A 13,928-nucleotide genomic window follows, 5' to 3' on the forward strand; every position below is an offset into this window, starting at 1 on the left:
GAGCATGCCATTTCTTAGGTCATGCACTAGTTTTCTGGTTTAGTAAAAAATAAAATTCTGTTGCACTATCTACTGCTGAGGCAGAATACGTTGCTGGTAGTAGTTGTTGTGCTCAAGTTCTCTACATGAAGCAACAACTTGAAGATTTTAAACTCATGTATAATCACATTCCAATCAAATGTGATAATACAAGTGCTATAAATCTTTTAAAGAACCCAATACAACATTCTAGAACTAAGCATATTGAAATAAGATATCATTTTCTTCGAAATCATGTGTAGAAAGGCGATATAATACTAGAGTTCACAAACACACGATCAGTTAACATATATTTTCACAAAACCTTTACTAGAAGATAGATTATGTATGATCAGAAAAGAAATAGGTATGATGTATGTTATGAATATCTCTTAAAAGATAGACCAGAGTCAATAAAAATAGAGATAGATTTTTTAAATACTTTTACATAAACTTGAGATTCTTAGCCTCATGTTTGAGACGCTCATTCTCTTCATACAATATCATGTCATTCTTATTCGTGGGAACCGGCAAACAGAATGAAGAATCTAATAAAGATGTCAACTGTTTATTCTTCTGCCGAATGATTCATTCCCTTGTGTGAGACTTTTGAACAATTCGTTGAAGTACAACAATTTGTTCTTTGAGCTTTTCAACTTCATGATTTTTGGTTTGTAGCCGCTAGGAAAAAGCAACAATAGAGGAAGAGTAGTGAGTCCCAAGACTCACCAAGTCATAGATAGCATCAGAATCTGACTTATTAGCCAAATTATTATTTTCTTGTTAACATGGCACCAATGACAGCTGCTGAAAGAACAAGAGGTTGAGATGCAGAATGCCTCATGGATGGATATGGAGAAATGTTAGAGGAATGAGTCATTGAGAAAAGAATAGAAGGCTTAAAACGAGACTGTTGAAGGAATGCAAATGAGTTATAGAGATGAGAAGAAAACTTGATGTGGATTGGATGAATTTTAGGACTGATTTTATAAAGATAGCATAAAGGACAAGACAAGCTATCATCCAAGTCAAAGAGCAATGTGATTTTTTTTTCCCGATCGTTGAAAATGACATTTTTTAGAAACTCGGAGCCTTCAATCTCGTTTGTTAACAACATCAGACGATTTTTTTTCAAATCTCCAGCCACTTGTCGGGTCACGGACGGATCCAATTTTTTTTAACTATCTACAGTTTCTACTAACTTACCGTTTTCTTCAGTACATTTACTTGTTGCGGATCCTTTTTAATGATGCCAAAAGGGGGAGAAGTGTTAGACTAGGACATTAACATTGTTTGAATTGCTAAACTTATTATATATGTTTGAAATTATATTTATATTTTTTCTTGAAAAACTAACGCACATTCTCAGGGGGAGTTTAAGTATTAATACACGCTTCAAGTTCTATCAAGTATTTGTCATCATAAAAAAAGGGGAGATTGTTGAACCCAAGGTTTTAAGTTTTGTGTAATTATATATCTACACATGGATTTTGATGAAAACAAATGAATTCAAAGAATAAAGGAGTCTCAAGCTCAAGTTGTATACACAATGGAGTCAAGTACATCAAGGAAACAAGTATGAGCAAGAAGGGAACAAGTTCACATTAAAATGATAGAGTAATGTTGTAAATCTCTTAAAAATTCGAAATTAGGATTAAGGCTCAAAATTAATATTTTATCATAAAGCATTAAAATACATTTTCCACATCTGCATAAATATTTTTGAAAATTAAAATTGAAAATTTTGAAAGATGATTGATTTTCATCTTTCACATGTGCATACCTTGATTAAAGGGTTGAACTTTAAAAATATTAAAGATGATTGATTGTCATATTTCACATGTACATGTTTTATTTGAATTTTTTCAAAAGTAATTGATACTTTTTTTGACTTATGCAAAAGGTAGATGTTTTTGTTTGAAATATTTGAAAAGTAAAGTGTGCTCTTTTTGTCATATACAAAAAGTAAAAGATTAGATTTGAATTTTTTGAAAAGTAAAGTGTGCTCCTTTTGTCATATGCAAAAAGTAAAAGATTAGGTTTGATTTGTTTGAAAAGAAAAGTGTACTTCTTTTGTCATATGCCAAAAGTAAAAGATTAGGTTTAAATTTTTTGAAAAATGAATGATGTTGCCTTTGACAATTGAAAAAGAAGAACATTTTATTTGAATTTTTTGAAAAAGTAAATGATGTTGTCTTTGACATGTGAATCTTTTTAAATTTGAATATGAAGTCTCATATGCTTATAAATAGATAATTTGAGAGTTTCACATTCATAACATCCAGAGCATAGAACATTCATTCAAAGCTTTCATTCTCTCTTCCCTAAGCATTAAGCCTTAATCCTTATTCATTTTGAAAGATATAGTTTGCGCTGTATTGTTCTTATTTCACTCATTGAGGGGTGTTTTCTGAAACCTACTCACTATCAGCTCTTGTATCAGAAAAAGGGTGTGTATAACCCTTGTGCGTGTAAAAAGTGTTCTACACGGGGAATAGTTGAATCATCACGTGTAAGGTGATTGCAAATGTAGAGGGTGTTCTACACAGATCCTTTGTAGCGGTGTTATTCAAAGATGTAATAGGTTTCTATCTCCACCTGAAGGAGGTTGAATAGTAAATTTGGAGATCCTTAAGGAGTAGCTTGAGGCGAGGACGTAGGCAGTGGGGCCGAACCTCGTTAATATACTGAGTTTGCTTCTCTCTTACCCTTACTCTTTATATTTATTACTGTTTCGTATTTTGTTTATATTTTATATTGTATATTTGATTTATAATTGTTATTTTTTCAAATATAACTCAATTCACCCCCCTCTTGTGTTAGTTATCTGGGCAACAAATGCTAACTGTACTTAAAAAAAATTTACAAAAAATTAAATTTTTCACATGACAGTTATTAATATGTTGAGAATAATTAAATTTAAAATTCAAAATTTGAGTTTCAAAAGAAAATTGATAAAATGAATATTACAAGTAAAATTATAAATACATGTAACACAACTAAAAATTCATTACCTATATGATTACTAAATTATTTGCTTTTATTGTCTTGAGTATAGATCTTTAAAGAAATACAACAACAATGATGCCGCTTTCTAGTTAGGTTTTTTAAATGCACGTAATAGAATAGGTGAGATTTGATAGTGAAATGAGATGGTCTGATTTTATATGAAAGTTGAATAAAATATAGTTAAAATATTATTTTTTAATATTATTATTATTTTAAAATTTGAAAAATGTTGAATTACTTATTATATTTTGTATAAAATTTTTTAAAAAATATAATAATAAGATGAAATAAATTGAAATAAATTAAAACAATATTTATATCCAAACCTAGCCAAATGGCAAATGGGATATGCAAGGGGTATCGTCATACGGTTATAGTTCTTGGCCATTTTGCATTAATTACTGTCAACTCAAACTCATTTACAGCATCTTCAACTTCATCAATTATATGCCTTGTTTGGATACAATAAATCTCTTAACTCATTTTATCTTATTTAATTATTATAATTTTTTTAAATTTTTAAATAAAGTACAATAAATAATTTAATTTTTTAAAATAAAAAAATATTATCATAATATTTTATTTAACTTTTAATTTTTATCTCAACTCAACTCAGTATTTAAACTTTCACATGTTTTTTCACAATTAGGGAGCTCTTATTGGAGTTCCAATACTCTGAAAAATTGGTACATGAGTCGCCTATAAGAAGAGTTTTCCTTTATTTATTATTAGAATTCTGTTACATATTTTCACTTTTGTGTAGTATTCTTTATATACTTTACTGATTTGATGGATCAAAATAATTATTTTATATTAAAAATGATGTAACTAATTATATTAATAGAGTGAGTAAAAGAATATATAAAAATGATTACGTACAATTTTTGTTATTATTATTATCTTAATCTTTGTATGGGAAAGTTCCATGTTTCGGGGCCTTAACGTGTTCTTGTCAAACCATAGGACCTTTCGCAGCACTGCCTTACGTTGACGACATGCTTTTTGTTCTACACGTCGAAGAACCCACGTCGAAGAACCCTCAAATTCCTTTTTTCTTTCTCTATGACTATTCCTTTTCTCTCCTTTCCCTTAATCTATGCTCTCGTTCAATCTGACCACGATGGATCATGGATTCAGAGTGAGAATAAAAAAATAATTTATAAATAATAGTAAAATAATTTAAATTATAATATTTTATTAAATTTTAAAAAAGAATAAAAAAAATCAAATAAAAATATTATAAAGTTATAATATTGTATAATATACTTTTTTTAAAATTATATTTATTTTGAGAGTTGAAAAAATTAAATTATTCTTGAGTATTGTTTGCAAGTTAAAAAAAATTGTAATAATTAGATAATTATTAGATGAAAAAGTTGAATATTTGAAATTAAAATATGTTTAAATTTAAGTAATATTTGGGAATAAAATGAGATAAGATGATATGATACCTCTTCCAAACAATCACTTAAAAGAAAAGATAGAAGAGTGAGGCTACTATGCCGCCCAATTAATTTATTTTTTCATTTTTTCGTTTCATATTTTTTAAATATATTTATATATTTAAAAAAATATCAATATATTTAAAATTACTTTCTTAATAATTAAGTAATTATTTATTTATTTATTTATTAAGAGGTACATGTGAGTGGGCAAAGTAGCTTTTTCCAAGATAGAGACATAAAGGGTGTAATTGAACAGGGGAAAAAAACCTATTTCAAGTAGAAAATAGATGGAAATGCAGGCGAAGGGCACATGAACAGAAATCCATCGAAGTGTGAGTAGTTCTAAAGTGGAAACTTCGTAAGTTTTATGTCTTAGAACAAGAAACAGACCAAAACACAAGATCAAGCATATAGATTTCTCATTAATATTTAACTTACAGAAGACAAAGATGTTGATGTGAACTATTTTTTTAATATATTTTTATGCCAACTTGGAAAAGAATCCAAAGTTTTATATTTTTTAATATAAACTTCACTCTTTTTAAAATAATGAAACGATATTTATATATTCTATAATAAAAATAGAGGAAGTCATCTTAAGTCAATGCATAGAGCTTTACCTAACAGTCTCATTCAATGATTGTTCAAAACAAAGAAATTTCCGGGAAGATATGTCCTTAGAGCACTCACATTAGATGCTCTATAATACAAGTTTATTTAAAATATAAAGGAATTCTCCCAAAAGTACTTTATAATGGATCTTGTATTCTATTCTTCATTTTACATTTTGCTAAAGGAACATACTAAATGTATAGGAAACTATTCATCGTTATAAATATTTTAAATTAGTTTCTCTCTCTTATTGTTGATTTTCTATTAGAGGAAAAGTATTAAAAATTATAATATTTAAATTATATAAAGAAAAAATAGATAAACTGATATATGATATATTATAAAAATCAATATGTAAAATTAAAAAAAAAAATGAATTTTGATAATATATTTTAAAAAATAAGATGAAAAATCAATTAAAAGTGCTCTTAGCGTCTCACTTTATCAGAGGATCAAGATTAACTTTATGGGTAAAATACATTTGTCATGGGTAAAACCTTTGAATCCAACTATTTTCTATATTCTTCTCATCTCATTTGATTTAATTATCATAAATTTTTAAATAAAATATAAAAATAATTTAATTTTTTAATTTTTAAAATAAAAATAATATTATAAAAATATTTAATCTAACTCATCTCATTTCTATAATCAGAACAACCAAATCGGTGAGAGTAGGTTTTCTATTTTTATGAAAAATGAAAAAGCAAGTCAAGGTCAGTGGATTTTTATGAAAATGAAAAAATAAGTCAAGGTCAGTGGCTTCTTTAATTAAACGAAATGACAGAGAAGCTCACCACTCAGAGCAATTCCCACGCCATAGTCTTCTGCTCAGGGTGTTTTCAGTAACTAGAAACTACTGAAGCTCCGGCTTAAAATAGACGAGCTCCGTGATCGTTGTAAACCTACAAATTGCGAAAGAAAAATACGAACTCCAAACGATGGCTGGTGGAGGAAGGCTTGGAGACCTCATAGAAATGGATGAAGAGCTTATCATGAAAGCTTGCTCTTCTGCCATGAACGCTCACAAGCTTCCAGGGAAGCCCTTTACTTTTGAGAAATTCCGTGCTTCATCAGGTACTTATACGGCCTTCATTTTCGGCTTTGCTGGATCTTGGTCTGTAAATGATTTGCAGATTGTTCAAAACCCTTTTGGAGAAACCCAGATCAAAACCGAACTGTTTCCTTCTCTTAAAAGTATAGGCAACGATGAATTTGCCATGGTTAATCAATGTTCTCAGCAGAGGTTCGAGGAGAGGATCTTGGGGACTTCAGATTTCCGAGCTAAGGTACAATAATTTGGGCCGTTTTCTGTTGTTTCTGTTTTTAACTACTACTTCTTTGGGTTCCTACGGTGAATTCTGCAATGATTTGCTGACATGTGTTCTATTTTTAGGAAAACCTATGCAGCCTGCTATTTTCATCTGCCTGCTATTTTCATCTATTCCCCATTTACCAATCATATCTTGCCATATCTGTAGAACTTATGAATACGTCTTTTTAATTAATAGCCAAAAGTAGCACGTTTAGGATTGTTTGTTGAATTCGTCAGCAACTTGAATGGTTTGCTCCTTTTTATTTTTTTATTTTTTATTTTATTTTATTTTATTTTTTAAGAAAAGGAGGACGACAATTAAAAACCCTTACTCAGCTAGAGGAATCACCATAACTATAGCAAGACAGCCCAACCAAAAAAAAACCCACAACTAGAATCCAACGACTCCTAACGTTTAACATAGGAAATACCCAATCTATCCGTGTGTTTAAATTCTTTTAAGTCTACCCGAACCAAAATTTTCACAAAAAAAAATCCGCTACCATATTAACTTTTTTTAAACACATGCTTAAACTAAATATTTAGAGAAAAAAATAATATATTATGTTTTTTCTTAAAAATCTCACAAATACTAATATTTACATATCGGAATTCTTCAAATAGAATTCCGATATTAACTTTATCATAAAACAAATTTTACTATTAATAATAATGGATAAATTCACAAACTCAGTAATAAAGGGCAAAAGTGAGCTTGCCAATGGAAGGAAGGTGGATTGGTGAGTGTAGAAACAAATAATATAATCTTCATTGAAATGCTTTAAAATAAATCACAACCCATAATATAAACAGTGAATAATTTTATTTGAACGTTTTTAGACCATATACTATGTACGTGATATAATTTGATTTGAAAGATAAATTTTAAAATTTGAATCTTATAAATCAAATTATGCTATGTAGATGGTGTGCGGTGTAATACTATTAAGGCACAATATAAGTTATGAATAATTCTAGAAACCATACTTTATACCATAAAATAAAACTATGCAAAGCAACATTTTTTTTTTTTTTTGTAATCCTCGAAATAAAATGTATGAAAAAAAAAAATTAAACCTCTTTCATAAGCATGACTACATGAAAGTAGGATACTTATTATAAATGGAAAATTACATCATAATGTACTGAAAACCCTAAATCTCGACTTTATAAACAGAAAACAGAGTTTTTACTTTTAGAGCTATACACATGATCCTAAGCTAGCACCGAAACAGACTGTAATGGAATTGGAAAAGAGATAACCTCTTGTAACTGACTACAAGTACATAGTTCAGGTGCAAATGGCCATGCAAGAACGTGTGAGAGGGAGGAAGCAAATGGTGTTTACAGGACACTCCACGGGTGGTTCAATTGCCATCCTTGCAACACTTTGGTTCTTGGAAAACTACTCCATAAAACTGGATGCCTCGCCTCTCTGTGTGACATTTGGATGTCCTCTAACTGGTAATCACATATTTTCACATGCTCTTAGGCGAGAGAAATGGGCTTCCTACTTCAAACACTTTGTCATGAGATATGACATTATCCCCCGGATCTTGCTTGCTCCTATACCATCCATTGATCAAAATATTCCACCAATATTGCAATTTTTCGATGCAAAATCCAAAAACCCTGCACTTCAACACTTTGGCAATATCACGACTCAACAGGCGTCGGATTTTTTTATTACTGTAATGAGAAATGCATCGGCCATGACAAGCCATGCTGCCTGCAAACTCATGGGGAACACAAATTTGCTCTTGGAAACTGCAACCAGCTTCATATCATTAAGCCCTTACAAACCCTTTGGAACCTACATCTTCTGCACTGGCAACGGAAAACTGGTGGTGTTGAGCAACCCAGATGCTGTTCTGCAGCTACTGTTTTACTCTTGCCAATTGAGCAGGGAAACTGATCAAGAGGTAGTAGACATTGCCTTTAGAAGTCTTCTGCAACATTTTGTATATGAATCTGAACTGCAAGAAAGTTTACAAATGCAAGATGTACACAATCTTGACTCGAGCCAATTGGAAACCCTCCCACTGTCTGCAGAGGCAGGAGGTGATAGTGCCACGCTCAACTCAGCCTTGAATGACCTCGGATTGGTAAGCTCTCTTTCTTTTACTTGTTATTACCAAAATCATACATTGGAGTCGAACAAATTCGATAGTCTGGAATCTCTTGGAAGGACTTGATGTTAAGCTTTCACTTGCTATACTGGTTTTCATAAGACTAGGCTTTTGAAGCAACTGATAATTCATCTTGGTAGCACAATAGATGCCTTCAATATTTGTTCTTATTTATTGTGTATGGGAGTTTAGAGCACGAGCGCCAGACTGTGTCTTCGTGCTGCTGGAGAATTTGAGAAGCGAAAGCGGGGAAACGAGGATTATATCAATGGTAAGAAGAAAGACATCAACAAAGTAATGGAGGAGCTAGAAGACTACCGACAGAAGAGTGCGCTTAGGATGTTAGGCTCTTATGATGCCTTCAAGCTTCAAAAAGACGAGGAGGGCTTCAAAGCTAATGTGAAGAGACTTGAGCTAGCAGGTACATTCGATGAAATCATCGAGATGTCAAAAGGATACGAACTCCCTGATGGATTCGAGGGTGATAGGGGTTGGGTAGAGCTCGGAACTAGGTATCGCCGCCTTGTAGAGCCCCTGGATATCGCCAACTACTATCGACACTCCAAGAACGAGGACACGGGAGCCTATATGAAGAGGGGCAGGCCAAAGCGTTACAGATACACACAGAGATGGCGGGAGCATGCTGAGAAGATGGCTACCGATGCCAGTGGAGAATCCAATTTCTGGGCAGAGTTAGAGGAGATCCGCAGCAAAACTGGTAACAGGGAAGGGTTTGAAGAAGTCAAAGATAGAGTTTTAAAGCTAGAAGAAGGTGTGCATAAATGGGTTGGTGGCGGTGACTTGAGTATGGATGTGTTCTTGGAGGAATCCACCCTTGTGAAGTGGTGGAAAACACTTCCTGACGCGCATAAGAGTGGATCTCGCCTTTCTCGATTCATGAATGGATAAAGAAACGGAGATTTTGGCTGTTGAGTGCTGACCCCTGCCTGTCTATTTTAAAATAAGAAATCCGTTATGAATCTATGGTGTGTTCAAATAGAGTCTCTCTTTTCCTTCTTGAAATAAAAGAACTTCAACAGTTTAAGGCAAATGTGAATTCAGTTTTGTGAATTATCCTTCTTGTAATCAGTAGTGCCTTCATGGATGCACAATCACAACAATCCAGGTTGCCACCACACCAATATGCAGGCTCATCTAACAAAACAAATGTGAATTAAGGCTGCAAAACTGCAAACTAGCTGGGAATCAATTATAGCTTGGTGAAAGACCCAAGTTTGTTTTTGTTCTCTTTACATTGGAGAAAGAAAAATGCTTAAAGCTTTTTCAGATGCCACATGAGAGAGAGAGAGAGAGAGGGAGAGAGGGAGAGAGGGGGGGGGGGGGGGGGGGTTGTTGTGCTGGTGGAAGAAGAGTATAACTTCACCCTGAAAAGTCAATCCGTAGGTCAGTGAAAAAGGAAAACTACGTTACCTCGAAACATAGGCACTCAAGTAACTTCACTCTGAAAGGTAGAAGCCACCCTGAATAGTGAATCCTGGTCTATCGTGCAAAGGCCCCCACATATTATGTCAAAATGCTAAGATTGATAGGGCCGAAAAGAATATAGCCAAAAGAAAAATTCTCCTCATCATCATCCCTAGATGGAAAAAAAAAAAAATGCTGCACCTCAAGTTTCAACCCCTCCAGAGGTTAAAAAAGGTCGAAAGTGAAGCCCGAGGTTGAGGCTTTACAGAATCATGAGACGGAGGAAGATAGCAAGGACAGATCATCCATTTAAGACAATATATTGACCTTGAAATACTAAAAAAATCATCTTTTTATTTGTAGAAGATACCAGCCTTCTGATGCTCCATGTAGTCATATCATGAACACCAAGGAGATAATAATCAAGGAACACATCTAAAATGTCATCAGTAGGTAGTCATTACAAGGATTTCCTTTCGAGATGGACTAGTAACATAATGCCAAGGTTCTTCACATCTATTAGAGGAGATGCCAATCTCAGCTAATGAGTATCAATTACAAATATAAGTCCACAGATCTACCTCCTTTTCCCTTTTCACCTTCTTTTCTTCTCTCCTCTTTTTATCATTTTCCCTGGAACGCCTAAACCTACTCTATATCCTCTTCTTGTCTACATTCGTACTGTTTCTCATAAGTAATTAAGAAAATATTGAAAATAAGAAAATCCTAACTCCATGCTCTTGCAATTTATTCAGGTTGAAACTTGGAGGAAGAGTAATTCAGTGAATAATACCATTCACAAGCCTTTTTAATCACAATCTTAATCATTCCCGGACGAAATATCCAATAATTTAATATCACATCAAGCAATGCTGAAAAGATGGTGATTAAATGGCTTATAAATTTCGTTTTCCCTAATCATAGGGCATGCAAAACTTTAGAACATGATACTTAAAAGGGGATTATTCACGAGAAAGAAAAAATTCAAACCTAGAATTTATGGAATAACGCGGCAAAAGATCCATAATGGGCATCTGCTCAGATGTTGACCACACCACCATTGTTTAGGCCTGGCGTGACATGTTTTTTGATAGGATAAAAAAACTGGCATGACATAGCAAATGATGAATGGCAGTGAAAGGCATGTGTACAGCATTCGGTGGAGATGGATAAAGAGTAACAATCAATCTTTCAGTGGATATGTGGAATATGTGGAACTAAATAAAAGGGGAGATTCGGTAGGATCATGTAAAAAGGACAAATCTGAAGATGTGTGTGATGGGTCAGAAAGAACGTCACTGTATGGGTGATTCTCTGAAAACATCTGTAATCTTCATAAAGCTACAATTTAAACCCCACGTGATTCGGGCAATATCAAGAATGCTGGCTTGACCGGCCAATGACACTTCCCTCGGCTAAATGGTGAAAATGAAGACTGAAACAAAATCAATATATTTAAATGGATGAACCGCTGCTTGAGAAAAAAAAATTAAGGCCAGTGGAAAGTAACATTTATAACTTGTAACCAAAGACATGACGTTCAATTAAAAAATTTAAACTAAAATGCAACTCATACAAAATTACGTTTGGTCCTTACTGTAATGCAGATATAAGTGAGCCCCCAACAAATTTAGTCTGAAGGGCTAACCACAGTATGGTTACAATTAAATCCACATCAATTACCTTTTAACAGGAAGTCCAATCAGAGTGAAACATAAGAAAGCATATGGAGAAGAAAGGCCAAATCATATTGTAATCATCTTTCATGTATTGAATTTCTATACCACCTTATCTATTCACATTCCAAAATAAGCCCAGATGCACCATGCATATAAGAACCAAACTCATAAGAGAAGTAGCTTAATTCCCGGGTGATCAAAACCACATGCCAGCATCTACCTCTATAGGGAAAAGATAAAAGAAACAGAGTCCAAGAACACACAAGAAACGCGAAAGAGAGGCCCAACATACATTATCGACAAAAATATGGACTCCTCCTAAGACCTTGCGATCATGCTACAAGAACGAGCCAGCCGGAATGTTGGGTTGCCGCCATTAATACTCGACTCCGCCTCAACAATGGTATCATACGGCTTCCTGCAGCCAGGACAGCGCCCGTCCGCCTCAAGAATCCTCTTGTGGCAAAAGAGGCAGAGCCTAAACCCGCACAAGCAAGGCAAAAAGCTGGAGTCCGTGATATCCAAATCCTCATAGCATATAGGACATGAAGATGGCGCAGACAGCACACTCTTAGAAGCCCACGCAACCCCTCCGCCATAATGCCGGTCCGGATTAGGGAAGCTTTGCTGCTTAGACAAACTGGGTAAACTACTAGGTCGACAAGCATCGTCGGGCCTCCACGCCCGGCTGTTCCCCCAAGCCCCCGAAACCATTTTAGGACATTCTGGCATCGAACTCTCACCTCCTAAGCTCATCCCATCCGGCGGAGAAACCAATTGGGAACGGCATTCGCGCTCAGGGGGTGATTCCGAACACAGGTTCTGGCGCTTGTCTTCGTCTTCAGCCGCTAAAGCATCTGCCACGGCCTCCCAATCGTCCAAGCACCCATCATCTTCCCCTCCTCCTTCCTCATCTTCGGTAATACACCCGGAACAGCACCCACCACTGCTACTGCCGCTGCTGCTGCTATTACTGCCAGTGAAATTTGTTCCTGAATCGGTACCGCCCAAGACGCTACTATTCGCACTGGTTGGACTGTTCGACGGCGACTCGAAATAGCTGTACTGATGAATGGACCCATGCATCTCTTCTCCTCTAGAACTCATCTCTAAATTCTCCAACGAACGTTTATCCCCTTTGCGACACTGACCACCGCTGTTTTGCTCTTCTTTGCATTCCTTGTTCTTTGCGGTACCTAAACACACATCATTTATTCCAAATAATCAATTAAACGAACCAAGATTTTAGAACATAAATTAATAAGCAAAATCAAAGAAATACATTTTAACGCATACATCTATAGTTACAGAATAAGAGATCGTAGCCATACATTGAGAAAGCCATTGCTCGCGACGAGCATCGAGCTTGCACTGCTTCAATTTGGCGGACCTGTTGGCCTGAAATCCCCAAATTCAAACAAGAAATCACAAAAAAGTCAGAAATTCAAATCAAGAAACAGGTTTAAAAAAAAAACAGAGACGAGGAAAAATAGAAAGAGGAATAGAATTCTCTCACCCTTCTCTTCTTGCCCAAATCCCTGGCGTTGTGGGCCGAAGAAATCGAAGGGGTGGTGATTGAATCGGAAAACATGGCTGAGATAGTAGTAATAGTATTCAGATTCGAAGAACAGAGAGGCTTGCCAAAACCCTAATTCGCGAGGCGAGAGGGAAAGAACCCGTAAGCTGAGAGAGAGAGAGAGAGAGAGAGAGAGAGAGAGAGGATATTTATATGTGGATAACGGAAACGCCAATGCTCCGCTCGGTTTTCTTTCGCACTCTGAAAGGGAGGGCAAAGTGATCCACTGATCTATATATATATTTGCCATGTTACCAAAATACCCCCACAATCTTACTTGAATTTCCGGGGTGCCCTAGTTGCAGTCTGGTGCAACGCATTCCAATTCTGGTGGAAGGGACGTTCAAATTTTCAATAGAAGTGAGAGTTCGCGCATTGAGATCATGCGACGCCGTTCAATTTATTTTCTTCAATGTTTAATAAGTTAATGTCTGATATAATAATACTGTATAAATAATACTGTATACTCTTTTAAAAAAAAAAGAGTAAAATTTACTATTAAAATTTTAATTTTATAATATAAATTTTATATTTATTTATCTTTTTCAACAGAAGTGTATGATGCTTGCGAACTTTATGGCATATTATGATGGACCAAATGTTTGATTTTTCAAATATGTTGTCTAACACCCCACTTGAAAGGTCTATTAAGACTTGACCTTAGCTCTCATAATCCTAGTTCGTGTAAGATGATATTTTTTTTGGAGGAAATTTTAGAGA

At 34.4% G+C, this 13,928-nt stretch overlaps 2 protein-coding genes across 3 annotated transcripts; one reads left to right on the top strand and one right to left on the bottom strand.

Moving 5' to 3' along the window:
• Positions 1–5,853: 5,853 nt before the first annotated feature.
• Positions 5,854–9,599, top strand: LOC122282748 (protein EDS1L-like). 2 transcript variants are annotated; one of them, XM_043094755.1, is made up of 4 exons: positions 5,854–6,161; positions 6,288–6,373; positions 7,695–8,504; positions 8,721–9,599. In XM_043094755.1, exons 1-4 carry the CDS (start codon positions 6,026–6,028, stop codon positions 9,435–9,437), a joined length of 1,749 nt encoding a protein of 582 aa, XP_042950689.1. In that variant the 5' UTR covers positions 5,854–6,025; the 3' UTR covers positions 9,438–9,599. The 2 variants fall into 2 exon arrangements, with proteins under 2 accessions (XP_042950689.1, XP_042950688.1); XM_043094754.1 differs by having other exon boundaries at positions 5,857–6,373.
• Positions 9,600–11,701: 2,102 nt separating this feature from the next.
• LOC122282925 lies at positions 11,702–13,425 on the bottom strand. Its single transcript, XM_043095002.1, has 3 exons — positions 13,149–13,425; positions 12,964–13,030; positions 11,702–12,828 (listed from the first exon to the last, which is right to left on the bottom strand). Exons 1-3 carry the CDS (start codon positions 13,221–13,223, stop codon positions 11,951–11,953), a joined length of 1,020 nt encoding a protein of 339 aa, XP_042950936.1. The 5' UTR covers positions 13,224–13,425; the 3' UTR covers positions 11,702–11,950.
• Positions 13,426–13,928: the final 503 nt, after the last annotated feature.

Source organism: Carya illinoinensis, chromosome 11, assembly GCF_018687715.1.
Source record: "Carya illinoinensis cultivar Pawnee chromosome 11, C.illinoinensisPawnee_v1, whole genome shotgun sequence".
NCBI classification, from domain to species: domain Eukaryota; kingdom Viridiplantae; phylum Streptophyta; class Magnoliopsida; order Fagales; family Juglandaceae; genus Carya; species Carya illinoinensis.

Coding starts and splice junctions, on each gene's coding strand:
- LOC122282748 (XM_043094754.1), top strand. CDS start 6,026: ATGGCTGGTGGAGGAAGGCTTGGAGACCTCATAGAAATGGATGAAGAG. Junction 6,374..7,694: donor CTTCAGATTTCCGAGCTAAG/GTACAATAATTT, acceptor TACATAGTTCAG/GTGCAAATGGCCATGCAAGA. Junction 8,505..8,720: donor CCTTGAATGACCTCGGATTG/GTAAGCTCTCTT, acceptor ATGGGAGTTTAG/AGCACGAGCGCCAGACTGTG.
- LOC122282925 (XM_043095002.1), bottom strand. CDS start 13,223: ATGTTTTCCGATTCAATCACCACCCCTTCGATTTCTTCGGCCCACAAC. Junction 13,031..13,148: donor ATTTGGGCAAGAAGAGAAGG/GTGAGAGAATTC, acceptor TGGGGATTTCAG/GCCAACAGGTCCGCCAAATT. Junction 12,829..12,963: donor CGAGCAATGGCTTTCTCAAT/GTATGGCTACGA, acceptor ATGTGTGTTTAG/GTACCGCAAAGAACAAGGAA.